Source organism: Lithobates pipiens, unplaced genomic scaffold (genome assembly GCF_037356315.1).
Source record: "Lithobates pipiens isolate NorthernLeopardFrog02 unplaced genomic scaffold, aLitPip1_a1.2 Scaffold_18, whole genome shotgun sequence".
In the NCBI taxonomy this organism is placed as follows: Eukaryota; Metazoa; Chordata; class Amphibia; order Anura; family Ranidae; genus Lithobates; species Lithobates pipiens.
This window is the reverse complement of record NW_027507758.1, coordinates 224722584-224739197: the sequence shown is the minus strand read 5'-3', so window position 1 is coordinate 224739197 and position 16614 is coordinate 224722584. Positions and strand designations below refer to the sequence as shown.

At 44.4% G+C, this 16614-nt stretch overlaps 1 protein-coding gene across 4 annotated transcripts in view; it reads right to left on the bottom strand.

Moving 5' to 3' along the window:
* Window positions 1-16614, bottom strand: part of CUNH6orf118 (chromosome unknown C6orf118 homolog) — a 203507-nt gene that overhangs the window by 57683 nt on the left and 129210 nt on the right. For all 4 annotated transcript variants that reach the window (XM_077486634.1, XM_077486635.1, XM_077486637.1 and 1 more), the window contains one exon: window positions 12720-12775. In XM_077486634.1, coding sequence (XP_077342760.1) covers window positions 12720-12775 — 56 coding nt within the window. The remainder of the gene's footprint in view (window positions 1-12719; window positions 12776-16614) is intronic.

Here is a 16614-nt window from a genome sequence, read left to right as displayed (position 1 = left end):
ATGATCAGCTGTCATTGGCTGACAGCTGATCACGTGCTCGGATCCGTGATCAGGCGAGTCTCAGACTCGCCGATCACAGGGCGCGCAGGCCGCTCGTGCACGGGACGACATCAATAGACGTTGTCCTGGCAAAGGAGGTCAGCGCTGTAGCCGTCATTTGGCTATAGCGCGGATCTCTACTGGTTAAATATAGTGCCGGGGGGGTCCCCCTAGTCTGCCTTGCCATATGTACCGTGTAAAGAACCTGCTGCAGCAAAACTGACATTTATAAAAAAAAAAAAAAAAAAGGACATTTAAACTGATTTTCAATGCAAGCTTTCTTCGTTTTGTAAATAATGGCTTGGGGAGCCAATCTGTATGATGAGGCCACAATTTAGTGCACTCGGAACAAGATTAGAGATTTTTTTTGGATACATTTTAGTGTCTCTTTGGGAGAATTTGGATGGTAATAACAGATGTTTGCACCACAGTGGGCAAGCGTTATGTGAAGAAGCCAAATTATAATACACTCAGGCCAAGATTAATAATTTATTTTTAGATAAAGTCTGGTGTCTCTTCCACAGACTTTGGATGAAAGTAACAGGTGTGGAAAAAGTGGGCTTTGGATGTTGGTGTTGCCTTTACATGATAACCCTATAGAGGTACTCTTGATGAAAGCAAGAATTGGCCTTAGGGCTCTTTCACACGGGGCGGATCAGACCTCTATGGAGCATTCGTTCAGGTCCGCCTGAAAAACTGACAGGCGGACCTTAACGGATTGGCCATGTGAAAGAGGCCTTACTGTAAAAAAAAATTATTTGATGCCCCTGTCAAACAGTTGCAGGAAAAATTGGTCTTCGGATGTTGGTGGTGCCTTCATCCTGTAACCTTCTAATGGTACTCTTGATGAAACCAATAAGTGGCCTTGCTGTGAAAAAATTTAATTTGTCAAACAGCTGCAGAAAAATTGCTCTTTGAGTGTTGGTGATGTCTTCACCCCATAACCTTCTAGAGGTACTCTTGATGAAAGTAAGAATTGGCCTTGCTGAAAAAAAAAAAATAGGATTTTTGTACTCACTGTAAAATCCTTTTCTCTGAAGTTCATTGACAGACACAGCTCCAGTAATCTTGACCGTAGGTTATTACGCCACCTTCAGGAGAAAACTAGGTAGAATATGTAATACATGTTAAACAGAACTTTACCTTCCCTCTGGTAATAACCCCTCAGCCTGCTTCCTGCAGCTCAGTACGTCAACAAGCAGTATAACGTAAACCAATAGGAGAGGAGGGTGCTGTGTCCGTCAATGAACTTCAGAGAAAAGGATTTTACGGTGAGTACAAAAATCCTATTTTCTCTTTCATTCATTGACGGACACAGCTCCAGTAATCTTGACCATAGGGACGTCCCCAAGCAGTGTCATAACGAGTGGTGGAAACAGCAACATAACTTCACCCACAACCAGGGGTGCTCCCTAACAGGGGAGTCACCATCTGAACCAACCGCATCAGAACTTGTGGTCAACATATGCATCAGAGTGCATTAACATTCAAAAAGGTAACTTTCTCTTAACAGATGAAAGAGTGTAAAATTGCAACTTCACATGGCCGCCTGCAAAACTTTGCAGCCAAAGCAAGCATCAGAAGATGCGCTTACATCCACTTTGTAGAACTTTGTAAAAGTGTGAACGGACGACCAAGTCGCCGCCTTACACACTTGAGTGACTGACGCTTGATGTCGGAAAGCCCAACAGGTCCAAATTGCCCTGGTGGAGTGGGCTGTGACAGGAAAGGGGGGCACCTGTCCCTTCATGGCGGAAGCCTGGACCACGATCTGTCTGATCCACCTGGAAATGTTGGACAACGAGACCGCCTATCCTTTTTTCGGACCAGCTATGGAAACAAACAGAGAGTCTGACTTCCGGAAGGGAGCTATGGCAGACAGATATACCCTTAGGCTGGATTGCACTACAGTCAATTTAACATGGTTTCCTATGGAACACATTCTGTAGTGCAAATCTGCAAAATGCAAAAAGCACTAAAACTGCATAGGTGTGTATCCAGCTTTAGAGCCCGGACCATGTCGAGGGAATGGAGGGCCACCTCTTTAGGATGTGTCAGTTTAGGACACAGAGATGGTAACACAATGTCTTTATTGAGGGGAAAAGCCAGAACCACCTTTGGTAGAAAAGAAGGTTGCGGACGCAACACCACCTTATCCTTGTGGATAAAAAGATAGGGCGACTTGCAAGACAAGGCCGCCAGTTCCAAAACCTTCCTGGGCGATGTAATGGCCACTAGGAAGACCACTTTCTGAGAAAGTGTTAAAGGAATTTCCCTGATGTTCTCAAACGGCGATTTCTCAAGCGCCGACAACACCAGGTTCAGATCCCAAGGAGGTAAGGGTGGACGCACCGGGGGGACTATAAGCCGGACACCTTGTACAAAGGTGCTCACTAGAGAGTGAGACGCCGGGGGTAATTGGAAAAAGACAGCCAAGGCTGTCTGGTGCTTAAGGCCAGTTTCTGGTCCACTCTTCGCTGTAGAAACAGCAGGACCCTGGAAACGGAATAGGTGCAGGGACGCCACCCCATCTCCTCACACATGGAGATATAAGCCTTCCAAGTACGATGGCATATCTTCAGAGAAGAAGATTTGTGCCCTCAACATAGTGGAAATCAGACAGACAGACATCGGTTCCTTAGCACCTGGCTTTCAACAGCCATTCCGTTAAAACCAGCGACGGTAAAGCAGGATGGAGAATCGGACCTTGTGACAGGAGATCTTCTCGCATCGGTAACCGCCAAGGAGTGTCCGCCACCAGGCGTACTATGTCGGCGTACCAAGGACACTGGGGCCAATCTGGGGCAATCAGTATCACTGGAATCCCCTTGGCCTCCACTCTGCAGAGCAGACGTGGTAACAGTTTGAGTGGTTGGAAGGAGTAAATCAGCCGGTACTGCTCCCAAGGAGCCAACGCGTCTGACGCGTCCGCCCTAGAATCTCTTGCCCTGGACACGAACCTCCGCACCTTTCAATTGAGCTGAGAGGCCAGGAGATCCACATCTGGTGTCCCCCACTGCAGACAAAGAAGCCTGAACACCTCCGGATGCAATTACCACTCTCCTGGTTCCAGCATCTGGTGACTTAGGTAGTCCACCTGCCAGTTTTCTACTCCTGGGATGTATACGGCCGACAGGGCCAGTACATGACTCTCTACCCACCGGAGGATGTGAGCGACCTCCCATGCTGCAGCCGAGCTCTTTGTTTCTCCTTGATGGATGGTTGACATATGCCACTGCCTTGGCATTGTCTGACTGGATCCTGATCGGGTGCCCTCGCAGTCTCATCGACCATGTGGAGAGGCATAGCCAAATTGCTTGACGTTCGAGCACATTGATTGGCAACTTGAATTCCTCCCTTGATCAGAGGCCCTGGGTCGACTGTACTACCAGTACTCCACCCCAGCCGGTCAGACTGGTGTCCGTTTTGATCACTGTTCAATGAAGACGTAGGAACAACTTCTCGGACCAAAGAGCCAGAGATCTCAGCCACCAGAGAAGAGAGTGCCTGACTAACTGGCTCACCTGAATCTGTCGATAAAGGAATAACGGAGATTTGTCCCATTTTGCCAATATATCCTTATGCAAGGCTCTGGTGTGAAATTGGGCGTACGGTACCGCCTCAAAGGAGGCCACCATGAGGCCCAGGACTCGCATGCAGAAGCGCAGAGACGACCACCTGCGGTTCATCAACAGCTTCACCGCGGCTCAGAGTCTGCAGTTTGTCTGAAGGGAGAAACACTCTCACTTCCACAGAGTCCAGCAGTAAGCCTAGGTACTCCAGGCATTGAGTCGGCACAAGAACCGACTTTTTGAGGTTAAACACTCACCAAAATTGGAGCCAATACCTTGGTAAAGACCCGAGTTGCTGAAGCCAAGCCAAAGTGGAGAGACAAAAACTGGTAGTGGTCTTCTCCTACTGCAAATTGCAGAAACCTCTAATGCCTGAGGCATATGGGTATGTGCAAGTACGTGTCCTGGATGTCCGAAGACGCCAGGGAGTCCCCCTGATAGAGTGCAACGACTACGGAGTGAACTGATTCCATTCTTCCAAGATTGGACATACCCGTTACGTTTTGGGGACTACAAACAGATTGGAATAGAACCCCCGATACCTTTCCATTTCTGGAACAGGCACTATCACCCCGCGGCTTAGCAGGTCCCTTACTGCCCCAAACGGGGCCTCCCGGCGAGCCAGGTATATGGGTATGCTGGAGGGGAAAAATCTGTTTGGTGGCCAAGAGAGGAACTCTATCTTGTAGCCCGTTGAAATCAGTTTGCAGACCCATTGGTCGGACAGCCGAGAGGCCCACCGAGCTGCAAACTCCCAAAGGCGACCCCCCACCCGAGTGACAGGCGGGGGCAAACCTTCATGCGGTAGCACTTTTTCTCGTAGGCTTGTGAGTCCAGGGACGCTTCTGTCCCACAGTAGTCGCCCTGGCGGACTGGGAGCGTTTTGCTGAAGCCTCTTTTCAGCGGAAAATGAGGGCCCTTGCCTGCGTGGCTCCTTACTCTTCCTGGACTGTGGGAGCAAGGGGCTCTTCCCACCTGTCACATTCTTAATAATGTCATCCAGCGAGGTTCCAAATAGCCGCTCACCAAGGATGGGTAGATCCAGCATTTCAGCCAAATAAGGCGCCTCAGCACCACTGCTGAAACTGATGCTCTGGAGAGCAAGGGAAGCGTATCCAGGGACACGTCACAAACGTACTTAAGGCCATGCACTAACTGGTCTGCTAGTTCCACGCAGACAGGAGAGGCCTGCTACTTCTCCAATTCACAGTGCAATCGTTTTGCCCACTAAGTGGCTGTGAAACTAATGCTGTGGCCAGTACTGGTCATATCGCTGACCCCACTGCATCTGCCTTCCTGTCAGTAGGGTCCTTAAATGCAGGAGTCTCTTCTACCGGGATCGTGGTTACTTTATTTAACCTGGATACTGGGGGGTCCACGACCAGGGGAGCCAACCATTTCTTAAGAAGGCTCTCCTCAAAGGGGTAACGCACAGCCATTCTTTTTGGGAAAAAAAAGGTCTGTTGCGGGCTTCCCCATTACTTGTATATGAACTTTATCAAAATACGTCAGATACGGAAACACCTTAGGTGTACGGGCTGGCTTACAAGACCCAAAAGGGATCACTACTTCAGCAGAGGATCCTGCTGTATCCTGAATTTTCAGGGTATCACGCACAGCTGTTATAAGTGCTCCAACTAGTGCTTTGTAACAGACAGACAGCGCAGCCCCCAATCAAAGATCAGAGCCACCCGGAGGACTCAGGTACATACACAGCTCACAGCTCAGTCATTCAGCATCCCCCACGGGGGGGGGGTAAAATAGGTACAGGGAGGAGAGGGACCCCCTAATCTACCTCCCAGGGAATGCCCAGCTGCTCTGTCCCACCGAGGCAGGAAGAGCTGTACTTAGCCTCCGGACGAGCTGGGGGCATCCCATCACAAACCCACACCCAAGCAGTATGGGGTGGCTACTGGCCATGGCACATTGTGACAAAGACATCTGTAGTCTGGTCATATGTGTGCCCCGGAGCATTGCGCTCACTCGCCACCCCTGGAGCCTGAGGGGCATGTCGTGGCCAACCCAGCGCATAGCTAAGTTCTGCACAAGCTCGATGGCTAGGCTGGGGAGACTACAAGGATCTATATTATCCAGCCTGTCACCCAGCCAGCTGTTGATAGCAGATCACAGGATCTTAAAATCTTGCTCAAAATGCAAAAAAACAGAAAAAAATTCCAGGACCGATGGTCCCGGCAGGGAGGCTAGGTCCTTCTTCACTAGGCAGAAAAAAACTGAGCTGCAGGAAGCAGGCTGAGGGGTTATTACCAGAGGGACCGCCCCCTGGGCAGGACTGTAAAGTTTCGTTGTGTTTCACATGTATTACATGTTCTGCCTAGTCCTCTCCTGAAGGTGGCATAATAACCTATGGTTAAGATTACTGGAGCTGTGTCTGTCAATGAAAGAAAGAGAAAATTAAATTTGATGCCGGTCAAACTGTTGCATTAAAATGGGGCGTTGGTGGTACCGTCACACCGTAACCCTATAGAGGTACTCTTGATGAAAGCAAGAACCGGCCTTGTAAAAAAAATTTATGTGATGCCCCTGAGGAACAGGTGTGGAAAAATTGGTCCTTGGGTGTTCGTGGTGCCTTCAACCCATAGCCTTCTAGAGGTACTCTTGATGAAAGGAAGAATTGGCCTTGCTGTAAAAAAAATTAAATTTGATGCATTTGACAAACAGGTATGGAAAAATTGGTCCTTGGGTGGTAATTATGCCCATGAAATCTATAGCAAAGAATTACTTCAAGATAAAATCAATAGCCAAACAGTTAGGCACCCTAGACACAGTAAGGCAGAGATTCAAGATCCCAATAACACTTAATCAGGGGCTTGATAGTTGCTGCTAATCCAGGACTGGTTTATTTTGACAAATGTCAGCCGGTCAATGGAGTATGTGGACAGACACGCTCTTTTATCTGTCACAAAACCTCCGGCAGCACTGAATGCCGTTCAGAAAGCACGCTGGATGCAGGGCAGCCTAGCAGCTCAATTGCAAACTGGGCACGTTCTGGCCAGTGGTCTATTTTAATGACCCAGAAATCCAGTGGACTAACTACTAGAAAGCTTTCTGTGTCTGTTTTCGCCCCTAGATAATCTTCCACATTATTCAAAACATTTTGAAATGCATCATTGAGCTAACCCCTTTCTCTACCGCTCCTCCTTTGACAAACAGAAACCTCAAAACTAGTTGTCCATGAGACTGTAACCTACCAGAGTCTGCTACATGAACTCCTCTTTAAGGGTTCCTCAAAATATTTCATCCTGTGTTCCCTCTTGGAGGGCTGAATGAGTTCCAAGACTTTGCCCTTGTAACGGTGGTCAAGGTGGGTTACCAACCTATAATGATCCTTCTCCTTGATGCCACAAATTCTCAGGTCCTTTCACAGGCTTTGAAGAATGTGGGCGGCACAGTGGTTAGCACTCTCGACTAGCAGTAATAAGGGTTGCTTATGTCTGGTGTCTTTATTCAACCTTACTATGTAACTGCATGCCTTCATGTCCCAGAACCTCTGGTCCTCTGTTACGCCTGGAACCAGATCCAGAGATATGCTCTTCTGTGCCCAAACAATACCATGAGTTCTTGCACATCTTCAGCAAATCCTCCTCCTCCTCCTTCCTTGAGAAGAACGTAAGTCCTCCTCTTCCTTCCGCTGCTCTGCTTGGAGTGCCCTGTCCATAATGCCACACAGAATATGCTCCAGCAGGAACTAAAGAGAGATTGTGTCACTTTTAGATGCAGTGTCATGGCTCACCATCCTTGTGGCCTCCTCAAATGGTGACAGTACAGTGCATGCATCCTTTATCAGCAGCCACTGGCGTAAAGAAAAAAAGCCAAGCTGCCCTAACCCTGTACTTGTGCCATACTCACACAGGTACTCATTACCTTCTGCTGCATGCGCAGCCACTGCAGCAATGCCAAAGTTGAGTTCCACCTGGTGGGCATGTCACAAATCAGGCTGTTTACAGGCAGGTGAAATTCCCGCTGAATTTTAGCCAACCGAACAATGGCTGTGTATGACTGCCTGAAATGACTACAGACTCTTCTGCCTGCCTTAGAAGATCTTGCAAACCTAGGTACCTGTTTAAGAAATGCTGCACCACCAAATTGAGGACATGTGCCAAGCATGGCACAAGTGTCAACTTTCCCTGTCAAAGGGAGGACAGAAGGTTAGTGCCATTAATCGCACACCACCATTCCTGGCTCAAGCTGCCATGGTGTGAACCACCTCTGGGCCTGCCCCTGCAGAGTTGAAAGAATCTCTGCTCTGGTGTGGCCCCTGTCCCCTAGATAGACCAGCTGAAACACTGCATGGCATCTTTAAGCCTGACTCATTGAATGGCCTCTTGAACATTTAGGGGGTACTGATGGTTCATAGGACAATCCAGCAGAGGAGGGCATGGAGGAGGAGGAAGGGGTACAGCTGACAGATCTCACATCATCACCACCAGCTGTATGGAGATGTGGCGGCAAAACAAACTCAAGCACTGAGCCCTGTGCTCCATCCTTCCTAGTTGCAAGCAGAGTTACCCAGTATACTGTGAACTAAAGATATCGTCGGTGACCATGCTTGCTGGACCATGCATCAGCAGTAATGTTGACAGCAGCGGCTGGCTGCCTTGTCCAATGATGCCAAAACATTGCCTTCTATGTGATGGTCCAGAACTGGAACGGCCTTACGTGAAAAGAAATAGCGACTGGGAACCTGTCATTGAGGTACAGCACATTCTGAAAATTTGCACCTGGCAAGTTTTTTTCCACACCCCGCGCCATGGTTTGGAGACCACTGTCTTAGAAAAATCATTATTTCTCTTTCCTCTAATTAGAAATATATTCATGGAACAAATATGACAAAAATGTTTTTGTTAACCTTTACACAGGTCTCAGAAATGTTTCCCTCTGCTAGCTGTTCCATGCGTTCACCTCTCCTGCTGCAGAGCACTTCATCTTGGAAAACAGCTTGTTTGCTTTCACTCCACTTGCCGACCAGGCCATAGCCAAAAGACGGCTACAGTGCGGTCGGCTTATTCTGGGTGGACGTCCGTGGGATAGCCTCCTAGAATCTTTCTCCCGCGCGCACCCGGGAACATCCGTGGCAAAGCGATCACTTGTAAACAAACAACGGTTTCTCCCTCCCCTCTCTGTACTGATTGGTATAGTGAGAGGGGGAGAGATGGCAGCAGTGCTATCGGCTGGATGTGTAGTGCCCACAGCGCTGCTCAGTGCCAATAATCTTCAGTACTCTGCCAATACGCTGCAACACTGTGCAATACTCTGTCAATACTCTGCAACACTGTAATACTCTGCAACACTGTAATACTCTGCAACACTGTAATACTCTGCAACACTGTAATACTCTGCAACACTGTAATACTCTGCAATATTCTGCCAATACACTGCAATACATTTTAAAAGACACAAATTTGAATTTTCAGTCTTTTTTGAGTAATAGCGCAAAAACTCAAAAAACCCAGCAGTGATTGCATGAATGAGTAATTGTCATTCAAAGTGTGAGAGCACCGGAAGCTGAAAATTGGTCTGGTTAGGAAGAAGGTTTAAGTGATCAGTGGTTAAGTGGTTAAAGCATTTGTTAACCCCAAAAAATAAAAATAAAGATGCTATTCCTCTAAAGCATGTTGTACAGCACAGTGCTTGTGCTGTGTATTTTGCCCCCCTCTATCACCTGAAATACCTGGCTGATCCTGCCAGTTTCTAACCTCCCGTCTGCACGCTGACTCCTATATACTGGGGCTGCTGAGCCCTGAAACCATTCCCACCGTATGTGCCTCCATCATATGCTTCCATCTGTCCCTCTGTCCTCCTCCTCCCCTTCCTGCCTGTCATCTACCACTATCGCTGATCTGCTCCTCTCCCTGCTGCTTCAAAACTAACTGTGTTCTAGTGCCTATGCTTTTTCAAAAAAAAATAAAGATATTTTAACATGGTCTTACAGCGAACACATGATCCCAGGCTCTCAGCTCTTCTCCTCCCCTCCTCTCTGGCTGACGTCAGCAGGAGAATCTCGGCCCCCGTCCACTGGAGATATCACACAGGGAGAGCAGAGCCTGGAGTCATCTTATCCCTCAGAGATGCTGTTATAAAAAGCTAGAAATCTTTTTTTTTTTAAAGCACATGCACTAGGTTACAGCTTTTTATCTGACAGAAGGGATGATATAAAGATGAGATGGTGGCTTAACAACCACTTTAATCTAAAGCTGTTTTCTCTGCCTATAGCACCCCAAGTCAAGAGAACACTTACAAAATGAAATCTGCTTCAATTGTTTGTTAACCACTTCCCACCCGGCCAATGCACATATACGGCCGGGTGGGAGCCGTCTACTTCTGATAGGACGTTCAGGAACGTCCTTCAGAAGCAGCGGGATCGCCCGCGCAGCGGCGCGATCCCGATGTGCTCGTGTCACCCGGACACGGCGCATCTCAGATTGGCAGGAGGGCTCTGTGATTGGCCCTCCTAATCACATGACGGCCATGTCCAATCACGGCCATCATGTGATGTAACCAAACAGCCGGTTGCTAGGCAATCGGCTCCTCCTCTCCTCACACAGAAGTAATCTCTGAGGAGAGGAGAGCAGTTCGCTGCAGCCGGCTGATGATCAGTGAGTATGAGCTGTTTTTTACAGCTTTTTACTCACTGATCACCAGTCTAGTGTAAACACACAACACACCACACAGTCCCCACATATGTCCCCAAAACATACATGTCCCCAAATAATAAAAACACATGTCCCTAATAATAAAAACATGTCCCCCACATATGTCCCACTAAAATCACATGTCCCAATGATTATCTGCACACATATGTACGTGATCACCTGCACACATATGTACATGATCATTTGCGTACATATGTCCGTGGTCACACAAACCAATTATTATACACTTAACGGAATTTTTTTTACCAAAAACATGTAGCAGAATACATTTTGGCTTAAATTTATGACAAAATTTGATTTTATTGGATTTCTTTTAAAATAGAAAAAAGAAAATATTGTTTTTTTTTTCCCAAATTTTCGCTTTTTTTGCGCTTATATCGCAAAAAATTAAAAACTGAGTCGTGAATAAATACCACCAAAATAAAGCTCTATTTGTGAGAACAAAATGATAAAAATTGTATTTTGGTACAGTGTAGCATGAGCGCGCAATTGTCACTGAAAGCGCTAGAGCGATGAAAGCTGAAAATTGGGCTGGGAAGGAAGGGGGCGAAAGTGCCCAGCAAGATTATTGTGAGGCCAAGCATGAAAAAATGTCAATGTATCAATCGTTCGGCAACCAGGCTTTATTTAATAGTAGACTCCCACTAATTACTTGTTTACCCCAAAACTGGGACAGTCAACAAAGCACCTTGTCTCCATGTTGATGAGGACATGGACCTCTTACACACAACCATTGCAGTAATCTTATTGGAACCCCCGAAGGTTCAATAAGGGGGATGAGGGGGGGCAGATACCATGTCTATAAGTAAGGGGTCTGAAATACCCCTACTCATTCACAGAAAAAGAAGTCAGTGGTAAAAACAGAGTTTTTGGACAAGTCATTTAACTTGTGACATCCATATGTGGTCAATAATATCTCTGGTCACCCTGCCCCTTTGCTTACTTAAGTGGTGGGGAGAACCGAAGAAGTTATTCAGCATAAAGCAGGAGGCAGGGTTGGTCATGTGTTGGCAGGTGGCAATTTTTTTTTGTGTGAGTGGGCAACCATGGTTCATCATGACTGACATAAATCTGCATCGCCGGATGATGCGATTGACGATGGATGTACAACAATTTAAAAATTGTATTTGTGTTTTTATTTACTACTGACTTTTTTTTTTTGTGAATGCGTAGGGTCACTATGTACTCATTCACTATGTACTCATTCACCCCTTACTTTTTCACATGGAGGTGGGGTTACTGTTAAAGGGGGCCTCCAGAATCAGAGAAGTCCTTCATCCACAGACCCCACAATCACCACGCCAGGGTTTTGGGGATGGGTCCCCTGTCTTCATCAACATGGAAACAAGCCATTTTGAGGGCATGTGGCCTAGTATAGTTCAGGGGGGATCTGCATGCTCATCCCTCTGCTTTTCCTGGCTTGCTCTGATAAGGGACCTCACGCCATTTTTTGGGGAGGGGGGGGTTGTCATGGAAATTCCCCGCTGACAGCAGGGAAGAGTCACTACTTGTTTGGATGACAGTGGGTGTTGGCCCTTAACAACCAGCATCTCTGAGCTGAAAAATCTTATATTCTCCTACCCCTTCTAAAAAACACATGTAGCATGAAAAATGCTTCACAAACGTGCAATGTCACACTACAAAATCACACCAGAAATCAGATAATGTTGCAGCTGCTCTAGTGTGTACCTAGTCTAAGGCAGCTTATAGATGGGTCAGGTTTTTCGTTCAACTAGTGGGTTGAAAACAAAAGAAAACTGAACAGATTCCCCTATCTACACTTTCGAGGCGGATGGGGAATCCTCCCACTAAGCTATTGTATTCTGATGCCAGAAAGACTCCCCCCACCATCAGAAAACAATTATCAACGCTGGATGCTATAGCCTGCAGTGCTGATAGAGCAGCAAAAATCCAAATGGACTGTTATATCAACTTCTGTCCAACCACAGTGCCCAGAAGTTGACTGGTAGATTGACTTCTGTCCAACCATAATGCCCATACATGGATTAAAATTCACCTGGTCCCTTCTGAACCAGGCAATCTTCAATCCATGTATCCATCCAGCTTAAATTATCATTTTGATGTTTTTTTGTTTTTTTTGGGGGAGCCTTTATTTAAAATGGATATTAAAAAATAAATAAAAAATTATGTTAAAACATTTTGTTGTTCAGTCCTTCCCATGTTGCAAGTTATTATTTATAAAGCTTGCAGACAACAAAAAGAGTTTTTACATTTTTGTAACAGGTGATCTGAAAGACCAACAGTGCATGGGAGAATAACTAACCTGATCATTGCATAGATGCACAGGCTCCTTTATATATATCTATTTCTGTAGCTGGCAATTAACAAAATAGATAACATTCAACTAGCTCACAAAAAACTCAAGTACATCTGCTCTGCTGAAATTAATTCATTTGGTCATCTAAAAAACATTTACCTTCAGCTGCATCGGTATCAGAGATGAGGTTCGTATCCTTAAAATTATTTCTTAGTCTAAATAAATGAGATAAAAATGTATTACAATAAAATGTATTTACATTTATATTATAGTAAGTTAGAGTATCCCTGCGCTGTCGCCAAGGGCCTAAGCTATTTGTAAGGGTAGGTTGCAGCAAACCACCGGCAGGGGTATAAACCCTAACCCCCAGATAATATATTTAAAAATCAAACAAATGGTGTTGCGCTACCTGAACTAAATAGAATTAAAGTGCCTATACTTATGTAAATAGTGACAGTATTATTAAGTGATAAAAGATAATGGTAGATATTAATACACTACCTAGAAACGTATGACTAAACTATACTGAATTAGAATAAAAGTGCCTTGTGCTTATATGAAAAATAATAATGTTAAATGAGTGACCCACTCCCGGGAGCAGTGTCTCCTTCTTATTAAGTAATAAATTGTTCCTATTAAATAAATATGTGATAGTAAAAAATTTGAAAATTATGCACAATTATAATATGAAAAAATCCAAAGTTGTGAAGTTTTTCCAACAAATTAATCCAGTAAGCCAAAAATATCATGTGCTTTACATAAACATGAATATCTCCAAATAAAGTTCATAAAATATTTTTCCTTATATTAAAACGTGCAACACACAATGCATGCTTAAACAAGAAAGCTATATAAATAAAGTCTTTAGTGAGATTGAGTAAAATACAGTGACCAGTGATTATTTGTTCAGTGATCTCCTTAATAGGGAAGATACAATAATAGAGTCTATATGTGAGCTGAAATAAAGTGACCAGTGGCTTATTCAGTGCTTCTTAAAGACAGGTGCCAGCAACCGTGTTTTGTGATTCCTGTATCTCCAGTGTCCACAGCACACCAGGTAAAGTGGCCCCTTACCTTACTGCTGTAAGGTAAACAGCAAATCAAACAAACAGGGTCCAGGGGTTGTGCCCTAATTCCTGGTAGATGGGTACTGGTCCCCTCGGTGGGTTTGTTTCTCAGATAATTTCCATATGGATCTTAGGCTTCAATAGCATCCATAGAGGTCTCATAGGAAAGAGAGAGGTATACTCCGATGGTGAAGTACGTTCGTAAATTTTATTATAGAAATATATTGAAAAGGTACTCACAAACATGTAGTAAAAACACAGCTTTAAAAACGAACGAGCATTCCGCTCATGTTGTGAACGTCACTTCTGGTATCCTAGTTCCTCCAGTTCCGACGCGTATCGTCACTAGTCACGTGACTTCATCAGGGAATCAAATCATTCCCTGATGAAGTCACGTGACTAGTGACGATACGCGTCGGAACTGGAGGAACTAGGATACCGGAAGTGACGTTCACAACACGAGCGGAATGCTCGTTCGTTTTTAAAGCTGTGTTTTTACTACATGTTTGTGAGTACCTTTTCAATATATTTCTATAATAAAATTTACGAACGTACTTCACCATCGGAGTATACCTCTCTCTTTCCTATGAGACCTCTATGGATGCTATTGAAGCCTAAGATCCATATGGAAATTATCTGAGAAACAAACCCAGCCGAGGGGACCAGTACCCATCTACCAGGAATTAGGGCACAACCCCTGGACCCTGTTGTTTGTTTGATTTGCTGTTTACCTTACAGCAGTAAGGTAAGGGGCCACTTTACCTGGTGTGCCGTGTACACTGGAGATACAGGAATCACAAAACACGGTTGCTGGCACCTGTCTTTAAGAAGCACTGAATAAGCCACTGGTCACTTTATTTCAGCTCACATATAGACTCTATTATTGTATCTTCCCTATTAAGGAGATCACTGAACAAATAATCACTGGTCACTGTATTTTACTCAATCTCACTAAAGATTTTATTTATATAGCTTTCTTGTTTAAGCATGCATTGTGTGTTGCACGTTTTAATATAAGGAAAAATATTTTATGAACTTTATTTGGAGATATTCATGTTTATGTAAAGCACATGATATTTTTGGCTTACTGGATTAATTTGTTGGAAAAACTTCACAACTTTGGATTTTTTCATATTATAATTGTGCATAATGTTCTAATTTTTTACTATCACATATTTATTTAATAGGAACAATTTATTACTTAATAAGAAGGAGACACTGCTCCCGGGAGTGGGTCACTCATTTAACATTATTATTTTTCATATAAGCACAAGGCACTTTTATTCTAATTTAGTATAGTTTAGTCATACGTTTCTAGGTAGTGTATTAATATCTACCATTATCTTTTATCACTTAATAATACTGTCACTATTTACATAAGTATAGGCACTTTAATTCCATTTAGTTCAGGTAGCACAACACCATTTGTTTGATTTTTAAATACATTTATATTATACTTGTTTTTCCTTGTATATAAGAATAAGCAATAGCTACTGTACTTCATCATCCCCACATAAATATTTCCGGTTAGTGAGAAATGGCCTTCACCAAACAGGGTATTGTGATAAACCTGTAGGTAAATAAAAGAACCCGAACCTTTGCTAAGTGGAAGAGTAGGGCTTATAATACTGTTGCCAGTGCCTCCATTGCCACCTCATCCCTTTAAAGCCAAACACATATAATTACACAGGTTCTCAGGTGAATCTAATGCAGATAAGACACTGAGTTTAATTACCACCTTAATCAGCCACAGAACCTGTGTAATTAATGTGTTTGATTTTAAAAGGATGAGTTGGCAACCCTAGCCTTTACCCATGACAGGGTCTCTATGAACAGAGGGGATTCTCTTCCTGGGAAATGAATCAGTAATATGATCAAATTAATTGGGAGCAGAGGAACTACTGCAGCCAGCATATAACATTAGCCATAATATATATGGATGCTCAGAAATATGGAAATAGTACAAGATTTATATTAGAAAAGATTAATCATAGTACATACATCCAATATACAAACGGGTATAATCAGGAAAGCCCCCCCCCCCCCAAAAAAGAGAGTCCTGGTGGAACTCTGTACATATACCGGGTATACATAATATAGTTATTAATAGAGACACCTCCAGATGAATTTTGAAGCAAAGTTCAGTTGCAGGGGGTCCCTGAGGATGATCAAGGTTCAACGTTCATCTTGGTGTCAGAAAAACCGACGACAAGATCTGCAGTGATGAGGAAACCTTCAGGCCCATTACCAGAACCAACCTGTAATGCAGCTCTTCTCACTGCAAGAAAATGTGGCGAGGCACGGAAACTCAAACTTACCTACCTACTCTGCCTCTTAGTCCCTAGAAGTTTCTAATCTGTTATGCAACCAAACCTCTAACTATCAAAAGTTGAATGCTTAACTTGGCTCTATCCTATCTTGGTTATTGAGCCCTGAGCTAAAAAAAAGTTATGGAATTCCATGCCAGAAGGGACAGGGTTAACTAAAATATCAGGAGCTGAATATAAACTCTATTTCAATATACAGGATCACCTACGAATGCACTGGAAAGTGATCGCTGCATACAAACATTAGTACAGACCTAGCTTTCTGGCACTGTGCATGTGAGAGAATAATAAGAGGACAGAAATACATCTGTCACAAGGATTAGATACACACTCAAGAAACTATAGATAGCTGTAAAACTATTAGAACATGGTCTGGGTTAAATAAATGCACCTCTCGTGTGATCTACAAAAACCTCTCTATTTACCGTATTTATCGGCGTATAACACGCACCCCAAGTTTAGGAGGGAATTTTAAGGAAAAAAACTTTTAGGAGGGAAATTTAAGAAAAAAAAAAACTTACATTTAAATGTCCATCAATGCAGCCTTATCAGTGTCATTTGCAGCCTTGTCATGCAGCCTTGTCATGCAGCCTGTCCATCATTGCAGCCTTGTCATGCAGCCTGTCCTTCATTGCAGCCTGTCCATCACTGCAGCCTTGT